This window comes from Rhinoderma darwinii, chromosome 3 (assembly GCF_050947455.1).
Source record: "Rhinoderma darwinii isolate aRhiDar2 chromosome 3, aRhiDar2.hap1, whole genome shotgun sequence".
NCBI classification, from domain to species: Eukaryota; Metazoa; Chordata; class Amphibia; order Anura; family Rhinodermatidae; genus Rhinoderma; species Rhinoderma darwinii.
The window spans coordinates 208,963,459-208,984,951 of NC_134689.1; the positions used below are offsets into that span (position 1 = coordinate 208,963,459).

The following is a 21,493-nucleotide window of genomic DNA, read 5'->3' on the forward strand; positions in this document are numbered from 1 at the left end:
GATTTAATAGCTTGTTTTAGCCCGAGCCCCCAGTGGACGCCTCAGAGACAGCAGGAAGTGTCGCGCTCCCCGCGACATTCTATTCCATACACGTCTCAGAATGGTCACGTGTGCAGTTTACGGCGACTACCACAGGCTACTTCCTACAGGAGTGTGAGGCCCCGCCTTCCCGCACAGATTTTATTGGTCAGCCCCTGTACGTGTTGGTCAGCCCCTGTACGTGTTGGTCAGCCCCTGTACGAGGCGGAGTTGTCTCACTGTTACCATGGATATGGACGCTAGCTTTACAACGAGGGCCTGAAACATGATAATGTCGCTGCCTCGGCCCCTGTGACCCAGCTGTGAGGGATGAGAAGGACACCTGAGCTGACTCCCCCGATACTCCACTTTCACACCTGTGCCTGGAAAAGGTGAGAGCTAAATCAAAGCCACTCACTCTTCTGTGATTTGTGAACAAACAGATAGCAGAACACCGACAGTGTTTCCATTAGTAACCTGAGGTATCCCATAGACAAAGTTTAGACAATGTTCCTTGATTTGTAAATGATGTCTTTGAAGGAAGGAGATAAGTGGCTGCCAGGTACATGTGAAGTCGCTTATCTCTCCCAGCAACAGTGTGGTATCATGGCGCTCACAACAAGCTGCTGGCCCCTTTTCTATAGCAGTCAGTAATGGGGCCTGGACCTGGTTCTATCTTCTGACATGTCTGAGAAAATGAATGATTTTTGTTCTTACCAGTACAAAGTTTGTTGCACGACCTTAATATGAGTTTTTATTTATTTATTTGTTTTATACACTCAGCTTGCAGAAATTAAATAATGGAGAGTGACCATGTTATTCTGAGATTGTTACATTGCTACTCAGAAATAATTCAGTAGGTAAGATGAAAATAATAATATAAAGCTCTATTTATTCCATGTATATAGAGGGTTTAAAGATGGACAATTTTGGAGAAGAAAGGTCTGAAATAAGTGATTCCTCAACAGAAGAAGAAGATGATGTTGAGGAGAAGCCACTGAGTGCATTAGCTCCTTTTAACGCTAAGGAGGAAAGCCGTAAGGATGTGACTGTAAATCCTGCTTTTCAGTGTTTGGATGAGGTAAGGAATATACATAACCTATATTGCAGTCTAGAACAACCCTCACCGGTAATTCTCCCACCATTAGAAGTGATCCTAGGGTGCCATCACTTCCAGATGGATGGGGTGCAACAATGATCCTCAGAATGAAGGAGACACAGTGCGACTCAAGCGCTGCAGCTCCTTGACAGTTTTTCCTTGCACAGCCGTGAACTGAAGCAAGAGAGTGCCACTGTACAGGGGAAAAGCAAGAACCCTTGTCCCATTTATTTTAGGGATCAGTGACAGGTCTGACCCCACAATCATAATATTATGGCCTATTCTAGTGATATATCATAATATTAAAAATCAGTTGTCACCGCTTTGGGTCACACACTCAGTTTTGGTGCAGTTTTTGGCTCCGTTTTTCAGCAAAAAGGAAGGAAAGGTATATAGGAAAGTTATTCCTTTTGTGTCCACTCCTATGTTTGGCTCAAAAAGCTGCATCAAAACTGTGTGTGTTATCCTGGCCTTAAATATATTTGATTTGTGCATTAAGCACTTTATATAAAGCAAAAACAAATTAAATAAAAAACAAAGGAAAAAAATGCCTGACTCCCACCTTGGAGGGAGCAGTTTGCCTAGGAATACTTACTCCCCCTGGACAAGTAGGCACTACTGCTACAGAGACTGGCTGCTTAAAGAGGCTCTGTCACCAGATTATAAGTGCCCTATCTCCTACATAATCTGATCGGCGCTGTAATGTAGATAACAGCAGTGGTTTTTATTTTGAAAAACGATCATTTTTGAGCAAGTTATGAGCTAGTTTAGATTTATGCTAATGAGTTTCTCAATGGACAACTGGGCGTGTTTACTTCTTTCACTGCACAATCACACTGTGCTGTGGATCATGCTGGGCTGGAACAATGAGAAGTGTATGACACTGACTAGTCACTGATTGGTCACCGTCATACACTGCTCTGTACAACACCCAGTTGGTAAAAAGTAAAAACACGCCCAGTTGTCCATTGAGAAACTAATTAGCATAAATCTAAACTAGCTCATAACTTGCTCAAAAATGATTGTTTTTCAAAATAAAAACCACTGCTGTTATCTACATTACAGCGCCGATCAGATTATGTAGGAGATAGGGCACTTATAATCTGGTGACAGAGCCTCTTTAAAGAGAGAGTCATATCAGAAGTTTGGATCGGTGGGGGTTCGGGAGCTTAGACCTCCACCATCACTAAAATGAAGCTGCGGAAGCACCCAACTGCACTGCGCTATGCACCTTCGGCTGCGATCGGCGCTCATCGTTAGGCTGAAGACAGTTCTGATAGAACGTCTATGAGCCCGTCTTCAGCCTGAGAGGGAGCGCAGATCACAGCTGAAGGTGCAGTGCTAACTAACTAACTAACTAACTAACTTCCCTTTCAGTGTTAATAGAGCCTACATGACATACCATGTCTGAGAATAAAAAAAAACAGAATGAGCAGATCAAATAGTGTGAATATATAGAGTATAAGGGCAGGGGTACACCATGGACAGTGCCCTATACAATACTGTAGCTTCTAAAAAAAAAAAAATTAAGATTATTATTATTTTTACATTATGTTTGGAGTTTTATTTTTATTTTATTTTCACTCAAAAATCTATTTAACATATGTATTTACAAAATATTGTACCATGTTATTCATACTGATGAAGCCAGCACTGGAACAAAATATAATCTAAATATAGCATATTATTATGTTACAAAAAATAACTTACAACGAAACAAATACTCTCATGCATTTTATTTTCTATCCACTTGGTGGCAGTAGCAGGTCAACAAATCATAAAAATGGCGTTAGCATATCCAAACTGTACTTAGTTTTTGAAAACGTCTCCAAAACTTTAAGGGTATGTTCACACGGCCTATTTACGGACGTAAATCGGGCGTTTTTGCCCCGAATTACGCCCGAAAATAGCGCCTCAATAGCGCTGACAAACATCTGCCCATTGAAAGCAATGGGCAGACGTTTGTCTGTTCACACGAGGCGTATATTTACGCGCCGCTGTCAAATGACGGCGCGTAACTAGACGCCCGCGTCAAAGAAGTGACCTGTCACTTCTTTGGCCGTAATTGGAGCCGCTATTCATTGACTCCAATGAATAGCAGCGCTAATTACGGCCGTAATTGACGCGGCGTTCAAGCGCCTGCACATGCCGGTACGGCTGAAATTACGGGGATGTTTTCAGGCTGAAACATCCCCGTAATTTCAGCCGTTACGGACCCCCGCCGTGTGAACATACCCTAACTGTCTGCAACAGGCCTGTATGCAAAATAACTAGAGATGGTAGAACATGGAAAATGTTTCCCACTTTGTTTACACTGATATCATGGCTTCCATTATTACAGGAGCAATTATGAATCCCTTTTGCAACAGAACCTGGCGAATCCCACTAATTTATAATGGATCATTAAGATTTTTTATTACTGGATAGCATAGCACAGCATATTGCTCTATTCTGGCCGTCAAAGAGAAATGGAAAACCTATGGAAAATATATAATTCAAGTGTAAACAGAGCTTTAGATATCTGAATTGCTACAATGGTTAAATCCATTGGCATCTGATGTGAAATACAGTGCCTTTGTTACAAGCTGTAATATTATGGCTATAGAAACCTTTGGCTGGGTTCACATGACCTATTTTCAGGCGTAAACTAGGCGTATTATGCCTCGTTTTACGTCTGAAAATAGGGCTACAATACGTCGGCAAACATCTGCCCATTCATTTGAATGGGTTTGCCGACGTACTGTGCCGACGACTAGTAATTTACGCGTCGTCGTTTGACAGCTGTCAAACGACGACGCGTAAAATGACTGCCTCGGCAAAGAAGTGCAGGACACTTCTTTGAAACGTAATTTGAGCCGTTTTTCATTGAAGTCAATGAAGAGCAGCTCAAGATTACGGGCTTCAAAGACGCCTCGCATAATACGAGGAGGAGCTTTTACGTCTGAAACGACGCAGCTGTTATCTCCTGAAAGCAGTCTGTCTTTTCAGACGTAAAAGGAAGCTAGCGTGTGCACATACCCTTTGACATGAATAAACATTTTTGTTTATTTTTTTTTTAAAAGTTTTTATAGAATTTTTGTTTCTACAAAAGTTCAAACATAGTAAAAAAAAAACTTACAGCTCAAGTTGCTATATTGGTATCATTGAAAAGGAATCATATATCTATTATAATGCCAAGGAGTGGTCCAAATTTCCACCCACTTTACACATGTTGGGTAAGTCTTATGAGCCTTAGGGCCTGAATTCGATAGGAAAAGAGACCCAAGAGTCACATGTCAGTAGAATAATAGCAAGAGAAATATACATGTGAGGGGGGGGGGGTCCATCAGAGCAAAACCAGGAGCCCCCATGGCCCCATCAGTCAGTGGGTGATGTTTATGAAATGGATGCCTGAATGTCCACAGCAAAATTTCCATTTTTGTAATTCCACATTCTAATCCTTATTTACACGAGCGTGGCGCATCTCGAACGTGAAAAACGACAGTTTTTCACGGCCGAGGTGCATCCGTGCTCGGCGCTACGCAACGCGATGTCTCGCATCCCCCATAGTTGAGAGTCTATGTAGGGATGCGTGATGCGTGAAAAGATAGGACATGTCCTATTTTCCCATTACACGGTCCATTAAAACAACGGCTATGTGAACGGCCACATTCAATTACATAGGACCGTGGGACGGCCGCTGTTTCAACGGCCGTCCCACGGACGTTTAACATGCCCGTGTGAATTAGGCCTAAGATTGAATATTTTTTATAACTGAATGGTTCCATGTTGGAGATCCAGGATGACCAAATATGTTGAAATTTATCTTGTGTATGTAAAAAATAGAGGTGAGTTTCTCATTTACCATGTACCAGAAAAGGTGTCTGTAGACTTCTGAAAAAAGGAGGCTGCTACTCTTCTATCTGAGGGTGATTGTTTGTTTAACTGACAGGCAAATAAAGGAAATAAAAATTTAGGATAGTTTTGGCATACCTGCGAAACGTCTATTTAGTATGGCGCCCCAGGGGTCTTTATGAAATTAAGTCCTCTTTAAGGATTATATCATTAATAATGTCATAATCCATAATTTTTTAACCCTTGGAGATGTCAGCCAAATGTGTAGTATGTCTCCTGTGGTGGAGCAGCCCCTAAAACAATTGGATGAGTAGCATAAGACTGCATGGGCAATCCGAGCAGGAGTGAGGTACCATTTGGTTTAAACTTTGAGATTGGTTTCAATCAGAAGAGTGTTGAGGATCCTTTTTGTTCAAATTTTCGACCATTGGGCATCGGTTATGGTGGACCCTAAGTCGGATTCCCATTTAGTAACATATGAAGGTCAGAGTGAAATGGGGCATGAAACAAACTGGAATAAAGTTCTATATCTATGTTCAAATGGTGTAAGTATGAGGGATTTGCGGACAGGAGAGATTAGGGACGAGACAAAGTTTTTCAGCTGGAGATATCGAAAAATTTCAGACGAGCAGATTAGAACACCCCGACAGAACAGGGAACGGTTTAACACCCTCCGTCATGAGAAGGTGGTGGACCTTAGTAATACATGCCAGAGACCATAACCATAAAACAGAAGGGTTTTCAAAAGTGGGGTTGCCACGGCCTAATAGTAGGTAGGAGGAGATAATACCAACTGAGTATTTGACCCCGTCCCACATGGTGTTATTAATATATCATCTGTGGGAGAGGGGATTGCCAAAGAAGGTTATCTAATGTCAGAGGATGGTACTCCTGGGCTTCCAGAGATAACCAGGGTGGGGGACACATTAAGCAACTGAGGTTTGGATTGGTTGATTACTAAACAAGAGATCAACTCAAAGGTAGACAAAATATCCAAGAGATTGAGCAATAAAACCGTGGGGGAATTCAAGGATAGGAGGAAGTCATCCGCAAAGAGAAACAACTTACAGACACTGAAGCATTCTCTATCCTCCTGATGTTGGGATTGAATAGAGATAGCCAGGGGCTCTAGAACTAGGATAAAAAAAAGTAGAGGAGATAGAGGACATCCTTTCTGGGTACATCTTCGGATTAGGAAGTGACAGGAAGAAAAACCTGCGAAGCGCAAAAAAATACATGGATAATGATACAGCACCCGAATCCAGTACTGTAAAAAGACCTGGAAAGGGAATCAAAAGCCTTTCTAATGTTGAGAGAAGCACAGCCTCGCTGCGATGAGTGGGCAGCCCGTATGATGTTATTCGAGGCCGCTATAGATGGATCAAAGCCAACTTGATCCCTCCCCACCAGGACCCCCAAACTCTGATTCAGGCATAAGGTCGGTATTTTCTAAAGGGGTTATAAGGACTTTTATATTGATGACCTATCCTTAGGATTAGTCTTCAGTATCAGATCAGTGGGGGTCCGACTCCCGGCACCCCCACCTATCAGCTGACTCAAGGGGCCGCAGCAACGAACGCCATGGCCTCCTCATAGTTTACCAGGCACAGTGCCGTACACTTCTGTAGCAGCTGTGCCTGGGATTGCAGCTTAGTTCCATTCTCTTGAATGAGACCAGAACGTAAATCCCAGTCACAGCCGCTACAGATGTGTATAGCACTGTCCTTGGTAATCTATGAAAGGTCGTGGCGTTCGTCGCTGCAGGCCCTTGAGTCAGCTCATCGGTGTGGCTGACGGGAGTCGGACCCCCACTTATCAGACATGGATGACCTATCCTAAGGATAGGTCATCAAAATAAAAGTCCTTGAAAATTCCTCCAGAATATGTTGAGGGTTAGAAGTCACTATCCTCTGTCCCTTGCAGAGTTTAATGGGTTGATGAAAGGTAGGATGGGCCCAGAGTCATCTAGCGAATTGTGAATTGGGCTGATTGTTTAAACATGGCTGCTATCTTCCAAAACAGTGCTACACCTGTCCACAGGTTGTATGTGGTATTGCAGCTCAGTCTATTCACTTCAATGGAGCTGAGCTGCAATATCACACACAACCTGTGGACAGGTGTGGCGCTATTTATGGAAGAAAGTAGCCATGTTTTTCTAATACTGTTAATCAAAGGTCTAGCTGAGTTGTGCAGCTGTTTGCCTTGAAGGGGCTGTTTTAGAGCTGGAAAAAAATGATTTTTACATATATTAGTGGTTACCTGGAGTTAAAAAGGTTGCATTAAGTTTCAGGCTGCAATCTCCATTACTTCATTCATTTTCAGTCACTCCGATATACAGTTTGCATCTGCTCCTTGTTTTAGACATGGCTCATATAGGCTTATCTCTCTCAGTAATACATGCAGGATGTAAGGTCTGTGAGTCCGGGATGCTGCTGCCTTCACTAGCTCTCATGTATCAGCACAAGATTGATTCCTCTACGGCTTTCCCCTTCTATAGCTCATAAGGGATTTCCTCTCTACTGTTCATACACTGACACTGATTCTTCCTGTGTCTGAGATCTCTCTTCTCTCTCTACACTGATGCTGTCTGTGTAATCTCTACTTCCTCTCCCTGCAGATTTTGTTGCATGTTCTTTCCTCTCTATCTTCAGCCTGTGTGATCTCTCCCCTCCCCTTGCAGGCTCTGCCATGGGTGCTCTCTTTGCTATTGAATACAGTTTATTCTGGTGTGTACACTCTTCTTCTCTCAATGCTGTTATCGCTAACACTGAGGGAGGAGAAGAGCAACAAGAGCAGATGACGTCAGCCCTGAGCCCACAGCAGCCAGTTAAAGGGGTTTTCCACTTTCTGACAACTGATCCACCGAATAGGTCATCTGTATATGATTGGTGCGGGTCCAACACCCGTATCCCGCACAGATCAGCTGCTGGGTCTGCCTCTGGGTGACGATATTGACGGAAGCAGATGGCTCCAGTCAAAAGAATAGCGGGCGAGCTGCTCTGCTCCTACTCAACTGAATAGGAGCAGAGCCGCATTTCTGCCGTGCGGCTGTTATGCAGTGGTCAGAGCCATCTGCTTCCGGCTCCATCTACTGCATATCGTTCAAAACATCCGGTGCCCGGAGACAACTATATCAGCTGATCTGTGTGGGGTCTGGGTGGCGGACCCACACCGACCATATACTAATGACCTATCCGGTGGATAGGTCATCAGTTTTCAGAACGTGAAAAACTCCTTTAAGCTTAGGCTTGCAATATCCCCAATAAGTCTAACACAGAGGGGTACTGGAAATTCAGATCTTTGCTTCTGTTTGCTGTACTAGCTATATTTGTACCTCCTTTTGATATGAAGGGAATTTGGACATCAAATTTTTATTCCTTGGCTTTCAAAATAGGCACTTTGCAGGAAAAAAACCTTTATGTTTGACTCATTAAGCCTGTTACATCACCATTTTCTATTGTATTTTCTAAATCTGGGTAATCACACGGGTACCTCTATACAGCTAAAGCAGCTTTCGAGTGAAAGAGCCCCCCAAAAATCCGTTGCTTCAACCCCTGTTAGTATGATAGCAGTCAGCCACATGTTAATGTAGCCGACTACTATTGCACGTCTTTGGCCTGTTTTACACAGGAAGTAGAAAATGGTATTTAAAGAGATTGTATTACAACAGACAACCACTTTTATATGGGGTCACCGAGTGCCCACCTCCCAACACTCATAAATGTAACTTTTTGCCAGGGGAAACCCCAGCTAGCCAGGCATTAATTTGCAACTGTGGCTAACCGAGTGAATGTAGTATTACATGGTGGCCATTCAGATGAAGCCCGCAAGAGTAAGATCTGCTGCTTGTCAGTGTTTCATTCATTGTTTACTCCCAGGGGATAAAAATCTGTCTTGGTCATGTGATGTACACACAGGTGACGGACTGGTTATTGCAAGAATTAGTTCATAGGGTGTGGATATCATTACAAAGGGTGAAATCTGCAGTAAAATGCGCAACAGAATTGACATACTTCAGGATGCTGCAGCGAGCCCTGGATACACGCAGATTTTCCACTGCATGAAAACCCCATCCATGTGCATTGTACTGTAAATTTTCTAAATGTTCAGTGCGCAATCTGTGTCTTGTAACAAGCCATGCACCTGTGTGTACATCACATGGTCAGGACACATTTTTTTCCCTCCTAGTAGTAAACAATGAAAGTTCCTATTAAATGTTTGCAAGCTGAGATCCTGAAAACTATAAGGTATGAATAGAGAAAGATTATTTTAAATTGTTATAACTTTTGATTATACAAAAAAAGAAAATGTATTTGCTGAAACTGGAATACTCCTTTTAACTGATTTCTTTGCGGTGTTATGCAAATGTAATAAGATAAACAATTTGATAGCAGTATTTTATCTAATACCAATGCTTACACCACATTGGATCCTATGTTTATTTTGATATTTTACAAGATTAACTTTCAGCCCTAAAATGGTAAAGTACTTCGTGACGTGCATATCAAGCATTCCAGTATGGGAAGTGAAAACCTCTGACTGCTTCACAACTTCTTCTATTTGTAGGAAGTAAAACTAGAATGTGTGCAGTTTTATTAGTAATCACTAAAGAAAGACTTGAAAAATAATGTTTTGGTTCATATTTATTGTATGCTGCTAGAACCATTCTTTTGCATTATTTACAATACACATACAGTATAATAAAATATATTATCTTTCTAAACATCTGAAAACAAGCACAAGTACTTCATACATACATACATACATACATACATACATACATACATACAGAGTATGGTCACTTATTGCCAATAAATATAATGTAATATCTCTCATCCTGCATTGCGGATCCAAACAGTCAGTCCAGTTCTTGATTACAAACTCATAAAAGTAATGATGGGCTATATATATATATATATATATATATATTTATATATATATATATATATATATATATATATATATATATATACACATACAATGTGTATATATTTATGACAACATAATTCTGCTGGAAGGTTATAATGCACTCCTACTCTAAACACAGAGAGAATGTTATAGGCAGTGGCGTAACTACCGCTATAGCAGCCGTAGTGGCTGCTACGGGGCCCGCGGCATGAGGGGGCCCGTGTCGCCCGCCGGCACGGGCCCCCACCATGGCCGGAGGCTCCGTTAGCAGCCGCTATGGCTGCTACAGCGGGACGCCACTGAACACGACTACGGCAGAGCAGGGAGGTATCTCCCCGCTCTGCCATTAAACAAAAGACATATATCCCCTATCCACAGGACAGGGGATACATGTGTGATCGCTGGCATTGATAGGGAGAAGGGGGGACTGAAAGTCCCCTGAAGTTCTCCATCACAGACCTCGGACTTCCGGGGTCTGTGTCGGCAGCTCCGTAGAAATGAATGGAGCGCTGGTCGCGCTTGTGCGCATGCGTGACCAGCGTTCCTTTCATTTTTATTGAGCTGCGCAGACGCCGGAAGTCAGAGGTTAGTCATGGAGAACTTGGGGGACTTTCGGTCCCCCGTTCTCCCTATTGCTGCCAGCGATCACACATGTATCCCCTATCCTGTGGAGAGGGGATACATGTCTTTTAGTAGGACACACTGTAGGTCGCATTTTTTTGGGGGGTTGGGGATGCTGTATGGCGTTCCCTGCAGGGGGGGTTGTATGGCGTTCCCTACAGGGGGGGGTTGTATGGCGTTCCCTACAGGGGGGGGGCTGTATGGCGTTCCCTACAGGGGGGGCTGTATGGCGTTCCCTACAGGGGGGCTGTATGGCGTTCCCTACAGGGGGGGCTGTATGGCGTTCCCTGCAGGGGGGGCTGTATGGCGTTCCCTACAGACCCCCCTGTAGGGAACGCCATACAGACCCTCTGTAGATAACGCCATACAGACCCTCTGTAGATAACGCCATACAGACCCTCTGTAGATAACGCCATACAGACCCCCTGTAGATAATGCCATACAGCCCCCCCTGTAGATAACACCATACAGTCCCCCCTTTAGATAACACCATACAGTCCCCCCTGTAGATAACGCCATACAGTCCCCCTGTAGATAACGCCATACAGTCCCCCTGTAGATAACGCCATACAGCCCCCCTGTGGATAGCGCCATACAGCCCCCCTGTAGATAGCGCCATACAGCCCCCTCTGTAGATAACGCCATACAGTCCCCCTGTGGATAGCGCCATACAGCCCCCCCTGTAGATAATGCCATACAGCCCCCCTGTAGATAGCGCCATACAGCCCCCTCTGTAGATAACGCCATACAGTCCCCCTGTGGATAGCGCCATACAGCCCCCCTGTAGATAATGCCATACAGCCCCCCTGTAGATAATGCCATACAGCCCCCCTGTAGATAGCGCCATACAGCCCCCCTGTAGATAGCGCCATACAGCCCCCTCTGTAGATAACGCCATACAGCCGCCTCTGTAGATGGCGCCATACAGCCCCCCCTGTAGATAACGACATACAGCCCCCTTTGTAGATATCTACAGAGGGGGCTGTATGGCGTTATCTACAGGGGGGGCTGTAAAAAGGCACTATCTACAAGGGGGGGTTGTGTGACACCCAGGGGCGGGGGGGCCCCAGTCAAAAGTTTGCTATGGGGCCCAGTCTTTCCTAGTTACGCCCCTGGTTATAGGGGTGATAGATGTGTCCCATCCGGACCACACACGCTGTGTGGAGTGGTGCTTCTAGCTTTCATTATTTCCTTTGTCTATAGGGATGATAGATTTAAGCCTGTTTTTAGATTTGTATCAGCATTTACTGATATGTTGTCCTAAATCCTAACTATAAAGACGGCCAACTATAAAGATGGTCTCCTGGGATGGTGTTTCATTCCTTGTGACTGCTGAGGCCAATCACAGGCTGTAGAGGTCACATGGGATAAAACGTCATCCCGGAAGGCCGGCAGCACAGAGATCAGACGGGGGAGCAGGGGCGCAATGCTATGGGAGCACCATGGAAAGTGAGTATGGTCTTTTTTTTTTTCTCCTACGCAGCGGCAAATCTGGCTGAAAATCTGCATCAAATCAAACATGGTTTGCATTGAATTCCCGGCAGTATCGGAGTCAGATTTTCTGCAGTGTATTCCGTAGCAAACCCGACGCATGTGAACATACCCTTAGGCAGTTTATCCTGAGCAACTAGTCTGTCTTAAGACTCACTTGTGAAGGAGAAAGGTGCAGCTTACAATGCATTTAGGTAGGGCATAGCCAATATTGTCTGTGTCCTACCTAATTTTGTTTTTGCCTTGCTGCTTTCTGAGAACTGTAACTTTTTTTTGTTTTGTATGAGGACTTTAAAAAAAAAAAAAAATGACTTGTATTTTTCAAGGGCATAATTTTGGGGTTCATATAATTTACCGTCTAACTTTTATTATTTTTTATTTTATATTTATGTTTTTATGCTGTGCTTGTTAACTTTTTTTCACCTGGCCATTACGATAACGTTGATACCAAATATGTATAGTTGTTTTTTCATGTTTTAACACTTGCACAATAAAAAAAAATTTTCATGGACTTCAGTAGACCATTTGCTGCTATAGCAACCAATGGGTAAACAATGGGAGCCACTCCTTTTTACCCCCATAGGTTCCACTTTTGCTATTTAACATGACCGTTGCAGCTGTTGATGGTGTGGGTACAGCTTCCCGCCTGCCCTGTATGTGTATGGCATATAGTAGTTAAAGGCTTAATTTGTAGATGTAATAAGTAATATAAAGCGTATAATACATAAGCTCTTCATTACCATCTCTGGTTTTCAGGGTATTTGAATATCTTAATTAGTAGACAAGACAATTCACAGAAATATAATTACATTTAATATTTTTTTACAATGTCTCAGATCATGTGTTCTTATTTACGATGAAAACTCTTTTGGTCTTATCATCATCCTTACAGCCTTAAAAGTTTGCCTGAAACTGCTAAAGTTCTCTTCAGATACTCCTTTCCATGTACCCCAGAAAATCCCATTACGCACTCCCTTGTATTCTTTTTCATAGTATTTCCCGTTAAGATTTGCAGACATGCATGCATCAAACCACCACCCAGAGCTATAGTAAGCTCCACAATTTCCAGATGGATACCGGTCATTGTCTTTGTCTGGCGTAGTAAAGAATTTTTGGTCATGGTTGTACTGTTTGCTGAAGTGAAGTGCATCCCCAGCCGTTCCACTATAGCCACTGACAGACAACTTATACTTAAGATATTCATTGGCCACGTAGAACTGGTCATAATTTGCATATTCCTTTGCACCCTTAAAATCCTCAAGTTCAATTTTCAGGATCATGTTACTGCTTTTGGTCAAGAGATGTATCCTATCATTTCCCAACCAAAACTCTCCACTAAGGTTGCCAAAACCATTTTTGTATTCATCCCATGTCCTATTAAAGCTCATGGTGCCATCTTTACGCCTCTGTACCACTGTCCAGCCTCCACCCATAGAGTCCATATCACAGTAGACTTCATATGTCTTATTCTTTGGATCTGGCATGACTCGGTAAATACCATTCAGTCTTTTGCCCATCTTGTAGTAGTCCGAGCAGTCTTTGAAGATAAACTCTATGCCTAGAAACAGTTAAGATAAAAATAAACATTTAGTAATTTTATTAAAACCACTACTAATGACCTCATCACCTGTATAACAGGAGATATTGTGAACATATATAAAAGAATGGCATCTCATATATTTTTATACATTTCGTCCCTGCAGAGATTTAAACCTCTTGACTGTTTCTTGTGAGGTATAGGAATGAACAGTTTGTAAAATGTCATCTAGTGGCTTCACTGTACTATACATAGATTTGTGTAATGATGAAGTAAAGCAAATGACCCACGTACCAAGTCCAGATTAAGAAGGACCTGTTTTAGTAAATATTTGCATTTACCTTTAAATAACAATTCTGGAGTCTTTTTCCTATGAACTCTGCCTTGTGCCATTCCTCTGTAAACCCTCCTGGAAATGTATGGTATCCGCGTTGTTGGTTTTTTACAAAAAAACTCAGGGCATCCAAATCTGTTTTTTTTTTTTTTGCTTTTTTTTGCAGGGGGTTGCACATGGGGTGCCTCCCTATCAATCCTCAACTCTGTCTTGGGATCTGACTTTCTTTCTCCCTGCAATGCAGTCGGCTGACTTTGAGTCTCTTCGTGAGATTTTGTTGTGCCTGTTTACCTGGAAGGTGGTGTTCCTTGTGACGGTAACCTCCATCTGGAGGTTTTCCAAACTGACGGCCCTATCTTGGCATCCTCCATATTTGAGTCTCCATCAAGATAAGGAGGTGCTTCGCACACTGCCCTCTTTTTTTCCCAAGGTGATCGCCTTCTTCCACTTTAACGAGGATATTGTTTTGCCGTCCTACCGTCCATCACCGGTGCATCCTAAGGAATGCTTTCTTAACAATTTGGATGTGATCCACATCTTGCGGGTCTATCTATTAGTCACTTTATTCTTTTGCCACTCTGACTCATTGTTCGTGGTCCCGTAGGGTCTGAGGAGGGGCTTGGCATCCTGTAAGGCTACAATTGATCGATGGCTGCGGTTGGCTATTTGCTGGGAATAGCGGCTCAAAGGGAAAGAACCCCATTCCGGATTACGGCCCATTCCACTACGGCGGTCGGTTCTTCCTAGGCTATGCACAATCAGGTTTTGGATTGTCAACTCTGCAATGCGGCTACCTGGTTATCTTTGCACATGCTAATTAAATTCTACAGCATGCATATATTTGCATCCGCAGTTGCTTCACTTGGTCGTAAGGTGTTGCTGGCATCTGTGGAGTAGATGCTTACCTCCTTTCTTTTTTCGGTTACCACCCATGTGGACTGCTTCGGGACGTCCTTTGGTCTGTGTCTCCCAATGGGATGAATGAGAAAATAGGATTTGAGTACTCACCGTAAAATCAGTTTCTTGTCTACTGCCTTGGGGGACACAGCTCCCACCTTTTTCTTGTTATGAAGTTCATGAGGTTGTCTGTCAGACATGGTTTTCTTCTATGGTTCTGATATTCTAGTTCTTTTACCTTTTGTGTTCTGGTTCTCCTATTGCTTCTGTACAGACTGACTAGCTCAGTGCCTGTAAGAGGGGTATATACTGTAGGAGCTGCCACCAACAGCATTAACCCATGGTGTGTGTCCTTCAATGGACTGGATGGGAAAAGGATTTTAGGATGAGTACTCAAAAAATACTAGTATTCATAGATATCCAGGAGGAATAACAGAGTAATGGCACAATGTTCCGACAATGTTATTTTATGGGGAATCCAAGCATTTACAAGTAAAACAGACATTTTAGGAGAATGGATAGTTCCTCTTTAAGAAGTTGGTAATTTACATTACATTGCATGGTGAAGGGTTCAAAGAGGTACAGGATAAAATTTAGGTTTCAGACAATTCTAGGTGTTATTTTTATAATACAACTCAAACTTGGTTGCCAAGGAAAAAACGTTGGTCTTATTTGTCTTTGCATTCTTTTTTATATATATATATATATATATATATATATATATATATATATATATATATATATATATATATATATATATATATTAAGAGTTATAAGCAACACACTAATTTCTGAAAAAATCTTCTTGTGGCCCTTTTCTTCTCATGACCATGGGGTGATGTCACCTAGAGAATCAAAATGTAATTTTCCCATCTTAGGAACTATTAATTACAGAAGAGTTTTCATTTAAGAACTTCATGCCTAAATACAGTAAAGCCTGCATTTCTTTTTATTGGCAGGCCAACAGCTCATGACACGTTCTCATATTTAACTTGAGCATTTTTTCAAAAAAGTTCTCTGGTAGATAAAATTTGAACATCACTAAACACAGGATTTGGCTTGCCACAAAGGAAAGGGTGGACAATGTAACAGAACATTGGTTTCCTCTTTTATTTATTGATTAATTCACCGGACATTCAACTTGCCAGATGTTCTAGGAGATAAAGTGTTCTAGACGTAGCACTGTCCTGAACCTTCCTTGGTTAAATGGCTAAAGGAAGTGACAGAGCTGAACCTAACCTTATGTCCCATACACATCATAAACACTAATATTTCATCCTGATCTCGTTTAGGAAATGCTTAATAATATGTGTGAACTGAGTTGACCTTGTCAACCCAATCTTCATTAGATGAAGATATAATTATGGATTATTTTTCAGACGATTCATATGCACATCTGGTAAGGGATATGTTAAAAATACCATAAATGTACTCCTCGCTGCAGACTGAATGTTTTCGGTTCCAACAGACCTTTCACTTCAAGTGAGGTGACCTGCAATACCACTAATAAACTAATAACAGGTGTGGAGCTGTTTTTGGAAAAGAACAGCCATGTTTTTCTAATCATGGACAACCCTTTTAAAGGTGGGTTCACACGCGGCAGATTTTGTTTCAGAAATTTCTGCAGCTTATAGTCTGTTCCATTCATCTGAATGGGGTTATTTGTGCAGCAAGCACATGGATTTCTGCAAGTTCAGTTCATAAATTTCTTCAATAAAATCTGTCGCGTGTGAATCTACCCTAGGTCTCGAACAAATATACTAAATCATCTCATCTATCTTTATTAGTTTATCCTTGGTTGGTTTTCCTATGCAGCCCTTTAACATTTTGGGCAGAACTTATTGATCTCCAATATACTACAATTTAATGTATTATTTAGATTATCATAGCGACATTAGAATTACATTATTATATAGCAATATATAACTTTCAGCATGACTTGAGTTTTAGTTTTAATGATTTCTTATTTTTTCATTAAACCACTTTTAGAGTTTTTAGTCTCGTATTTTTATGTGGTATCGTGTTAACATTAATGCATTTTTATGCAATTGTGGATATTCTAGAGAAAGTCATTAAAATAGAGGCTATAGCTTTATTGGGTTAACACTATGTATGTTGATGATTTTTTGGACATAGTCTAACTCCGTACTAAAAAAAAAACAAGAGCCATGTAGGCCTTACTTGTAGAAATGTGCTATTGATGCATAACATTTTGGTCTTGGGGTCAGGCTGGCTCCTTAATTCTACACTATTTTAACATGTTTCCAACATATATTTATATGTATCAGAGCAGGGTTTCTCAATCTTTTCCCGCTGATGTCTCACCAGCCAAAACATGATGATGGTCGAATATGCAAAAATGAAAAACGTTTCTCAATTTAGCTTTCATTAGTCTCCTGAACCCAGTATAACAGTAAAATAAGCACAAAAATAGTAAATTATGTTGCAAAACCAGAGATTGGTCCAGCCAAAGAAAGACCTGCACAACTTATGATCACTTATGTCAAAACGGGCTCCCCAACTGCGCTTCACCAACAATTGGTGGCTACTTCACCAGTAAGCCCTTCCTCACGGTTTGAGAAGCACTGGGGTGGGGTATGCTTAGATATTATCAAATCACTATAGTTCCACACCTTGGTGTTCTTTGTCCTCTAAGGAAGCCTTTGGTGACTTTTGTCATTTTGGTTTCCATTGTTAAAGGGGTTCTCTGAGAATCAAACATTGATGCCCTAGCCTCAGGATAGGCCATCAATGCTTGATTGGTGGGGGTCTTACCTTTGGGCACTCCTGTGTTGTTTACATAGAAACAGCATCTTGTCCATACAACGGCTGTGCCTGGTACTGTAGCTCATCCCCTTCCTTGTGGATCTGTGGGGGTCCTGGAGGTTGACCCCTACCAGTAGAACATTGATGGCCTATATTATCAATGTTTGTCAGCTTTCAAGTTACGGCAATGTTCAGTTTTTACCCCAAAATATTATTTGGGTTGTAGCTTGTACCAAACTTTTGACAGCTTAGTAAAGGCAGGCCAAATGACTGATACTTATATATTACTCTGCATATCTCCATACCTCAGGTATATAACTTTAGCTTTAACAAGCCCCTGTGAACTCAGCATGTGATGCTCTCACTTACTTAAATCAGGTGCCAAATCTTCCTAGTGGAAAACTTTACATCCAATAAACTGTGGCGGATGCCAACTTGTACATGCACCTGTTTCTGTGTATTTTTTTTTCGCCTCTTGTTTTCAATCCCCATTATAAAAGTAATTTCTTATTTTAGTTATTTTTCAAAGTAAAAGTCTCTTCTTAGGAGAACAATGTTACAAACTTTTCAGAAGGGACTTTTATGAACTCTTGTAAAGGCAGAACATAGCAGAAAACAGAGCCCTTGGAACAGAAGATGTTTTCTTAAACTAAAATAGTCCTTATTATTGGCTTTTGTAAATCTGTAGTTTCCCACAGCTTTTTCCCTTTGTTGCCAGGAGTAAATGTTCATAAAAAAAACCCCATTACCACATCTGAAATGTGCTTTTACTTTACTGGGTTGTCGTCTGTTGTACGTGTTCATTATTGGAGATTTATGTAAGCAATTACAGTATCTTAGTGTGTGTATAAGAAGAAAAATGTAGCAATACTTTTTATATCACTACATGTTGAAATCAATGTGAATTTCAATTCACTTACCTTAATTTGGAATCTTCCCAAAACCTCTATCTGCCAGTAGACTCATCTTGTTTCCATTTTAATAATATTATTATTTTTTTTAATGTAAGGAACGAGGTAGTTTGTTCCAAAATAAAAGTATGTTAATCAGGTACGTCAACTTTCATGGCATCATACAGTTAATTTTTTTTGACGGGGATAATTATATATATCTAAATGTCTAAACTTGTATACAGTACATATGTTGTACATAATAATGAGCCCATAGCAGACAACCTCTGGTACATACACAATATGGGATGCTAAAAGAGTACAAAATGGCAAAAAATTGCACTTGCGTAGGCACTGTTCCTTGGCGGTATTGCTAGGAGTGTTTACCCTTTAAGAAGATCCACTAGAGTCATCAAAATATTGATCTTTTATTAGTATAGTGACAAGCAATGCCTTTCGGGGACGGACCAGGCAATTTCACATAATACAAAAAGCAATGGCCAGAATGCCCTTATATAAGCATAAACCCTTGGTACGTGGCCCTGTAGTAACATAGGTACACGTAAGGCATCTTTATTCTTTAAATCCCAGTTAATTCTATTTAAGTGATGTTATAAATATATAGTTGTCAGTTACTTTGTATCCACTATCAGATTTAGTGTGGTATGGAAATAGAAAAGTTGATATCAGTCGTGTATGGAAGGCTTATAGTTCTAAATGGTAAGTTAATAAAATAAATAAATTCTTACTTGGTAATGGTTCCTTTAGTTGGCAGTTGTTGGAACACTTGTCCACATTGCCGAGTGTGAATGATAGGTTTGCTATCTTCTTGTCGATGTAATCATCCACATTGTTCGTGCTCATCTTCTCTATCTGATCCTGCAAATTGTTAATCTGAGTCCGTGCATTCTTCAGACTTATGGACATTTTCTTCATCTTAGACTGCATATCTTGTATTTGATTCACCTGCCCGTCTCCATCAGGGACTTCAATGGTCTGTTTGTCCAGGTTCTCATCTGCCTGCAGTTTGCAGTCTTGGCATGATTTCTTAAGGTTATTTACAATTTCTTTAAGGCTCTGTACCTCCTTCAATGTTTTTTCAAGAAGCTGCAACTGCTTAGGTAACTGAATTGTCATCGGAGGCAAAGTTATCTGGTAGGGACAATTCCCTTCGTCATCACATTTTCCCCCATTCTTCATTTTAATGGGACAGGTATTAGCAGGTTTTTCCGTTGGAACATTCTCTTCTTCTGCACCAGCTAGCCCAGCTGACAAGGCTGCAAAGGATATCAGACACAAGAGAGGCTTCATAGTTGCAGGGAATGAAGTGAGAGGTTTTGCTCCGTTTATATAGGACCAGCAGGCTGTGCTGCAACAAGGAGCATTGACTGTTCTCAGAAATGGGTGGGAGCTCTTGCAAAATAATGTCAAATAGATGTAAGGGAGAACTTCCTGACAAAGTAATAGAGAAACATTTTTTTCTCTGTTGGACAGCATCTGAAAATAGATTTCCTGGGAAACAGCTACATTTAAAAGTGAAATGATAAAATAAAAATGTTAACGTTTTTTTAAATTTGACTATGGATATAGTGGTGTAGTATTATGTGTGTACACTAACAACCTTATGTATATAAAAAAGCATAGACAAGAGCTGGAATGGTTGCCATAGAAATTTGTTATCAGACCTTCCCTGAAAAAAAATAAAAGTTGAATTCTATAGACAACACTGTTCGTTCTTGTCTGCACTAGTATTCCGGCACAATATGTATGTAAGCAAACGGTCAAACAATTGTCATCCATGTTCTGATATATACACCGCATTCCAAATTATTATGCAAATGTTATTTTTCGCTGATTTTCCTAAATAGTCGATGCAGATGACAGCCAGTATAATTTTCCAGCCATCAACCGTTGGAGTATAATGCAAATTTTATTGAACAAATCTCCTAATGATAACAGATTTTTTTTAGAAGTAAAAAACTCAAAATGCACTGTTTCAAATTATTATGCACAACAGAGATCAAAACATTTTAAAGGTTGTAAAGAGAACTAAAATGGTAATTTGTTGAATTTGTAGCATCAGGAGGTCATATTTACAGAAATCAAAAGCTCTTTCAATAAAAAAACAACTTAACAGGCCAAGTTACATGTTAACATAGGACCCCTTCTTTGATATCACCTTCACAATTCTTGCATCCATTGAATTTGTGAGTATTTGGACAGTTTCTGCTTGAATATCTTTGCAGGATGTCAGAATAGCCTCCCAGAGCTTCTGTTTTGATGTGAACTGCCTCCCACCCTCATAGATATTTTGCTTGAGGATGCTCCAAAGGTTCTCAATAGGGTTGAGGTCAGGGGAACATGGGGGCCACACCATGAGTTTCTCTCCTTTTATGCCCATAGCAGCCAATGACACAGAGGTATTCTTTGCAGCATGATATGGTGCATTGTCATGCATGAAGATAATTTTGCGAAGGAAGGCACGGTTCTTCTTTTTGTACCACGGAAGAAAGTGGTCAGTCATAAACTCTACGTACTTTGCAGAGGTCATTTTCACACCGTCAGGGACCCTAAAGGGGCCTACCAGCTCTCTCCCCATGATTCCAGCCCAAAACATGACTCCGCCACCTCCTTGCTGACGTCGCAGCCTTGTTGGGACATTGTGGCCATTCACCAACCATCCACTACTCCATCCATCTGGACCATCCATGGTTGCACGGCACTCATCAGTAAACAACACGGTTTGAAAATTAGTCTTCATGTATTTCTGAGCCCACTGCAACCATTTCTGCTTGTGAGCATTGTTTAGGGGTGGCCGAATAATAGCTTTATGCACACTTACAAATCTCTGGAGGATCTTACACCTTGAGGTTCTCGGGACTCCAGAGGCACCAGCGGCTTCAAATACCTGTTTGCTGCTTTGCAATGGCATTTTAGCAGCTGCTCTCCTAATCCTATGAATTTGTCTGGCAGAAACCTTCCTCATTATGCCTTTATCTGAACGAACCCGTCTGTGCTCTGAATCAGCCACAAATCGTTTCACAGCACGATGATCACGCTTAAGTTTTCTTGAAATATCCAATGTTTTCATACAATAG

The 21,493-nt window shown here is 41.3% G+C and overlaps 2 protein-coding genes across 2 annotated transcripts in view; one reads left to right on the forward strand and one right to left on the reverse strand.

Moving 5' to 3' along the window:
* The first annotated feature begins 215 nt into the window (after nucleotides 1-215).
* Nucleotides 216-21,493, forward strand: part of CCDC146 (coiled-coil domain containing 146) — a 123,913-nt gene continuing 102,635 nt past the window's right edge. Inside the window, exons 1-2 of the mRNA XM_075857330.1 lie at nucleotides 216-410; nucleotides 927-1,099. Of these exons, the coding sequence (XP_075713445.1) occupies nucleotides 938-1,099 (162 nt within the window). The 5' untranslated portion in view covers nucleotides 216-410; nucleotides 927-937. The remainder of the gene's footprint in view (nucleotides 411-926; nucleotides 1,100-21,493) is intronic.
* FGL2 (fibrinogen like 2) lies at nucleotides 12,762-19,758 on the reverse strand. Its single transcript, XM_075855073.1, has 2 exons — nucleotides 19,145-19,758; nucleotides 12,762-13,529 (listed from the first exon to the last, which is right to left on the reverse strand). The coding sequence occupies exons 1-2, from the start codon at nucleotides 19,704-19,706 to the stop codon at nucleotides 12,823-12,825; spliced, it is 1,269 nt and encodes a 422-aa protein (XP_075711188.1). The 5' UTR covers nucleotides 19,707-19,758; the 3' UTR covers nucleotides 12,762-12,822.

What these genes read in the sequence shown, in the direction of transcription:
- FGL2 (XM_075855073.1), bottom strand. Translation starts at nt 19,706, where the DNA reads ATGAAGCCTCTCTTGTGTCTGATATCCTTTGCAGCCTTGTCAGCTGGG. An exon ending in ACTAAAGGAACCATTACCAA is followed by an intron (nt 13,530 to 19,144) that starts GTAAGAATTTAT and finishes AACTGTTTCTAG; the next exon opens with GCATAGAGTTTATCTTCAAA.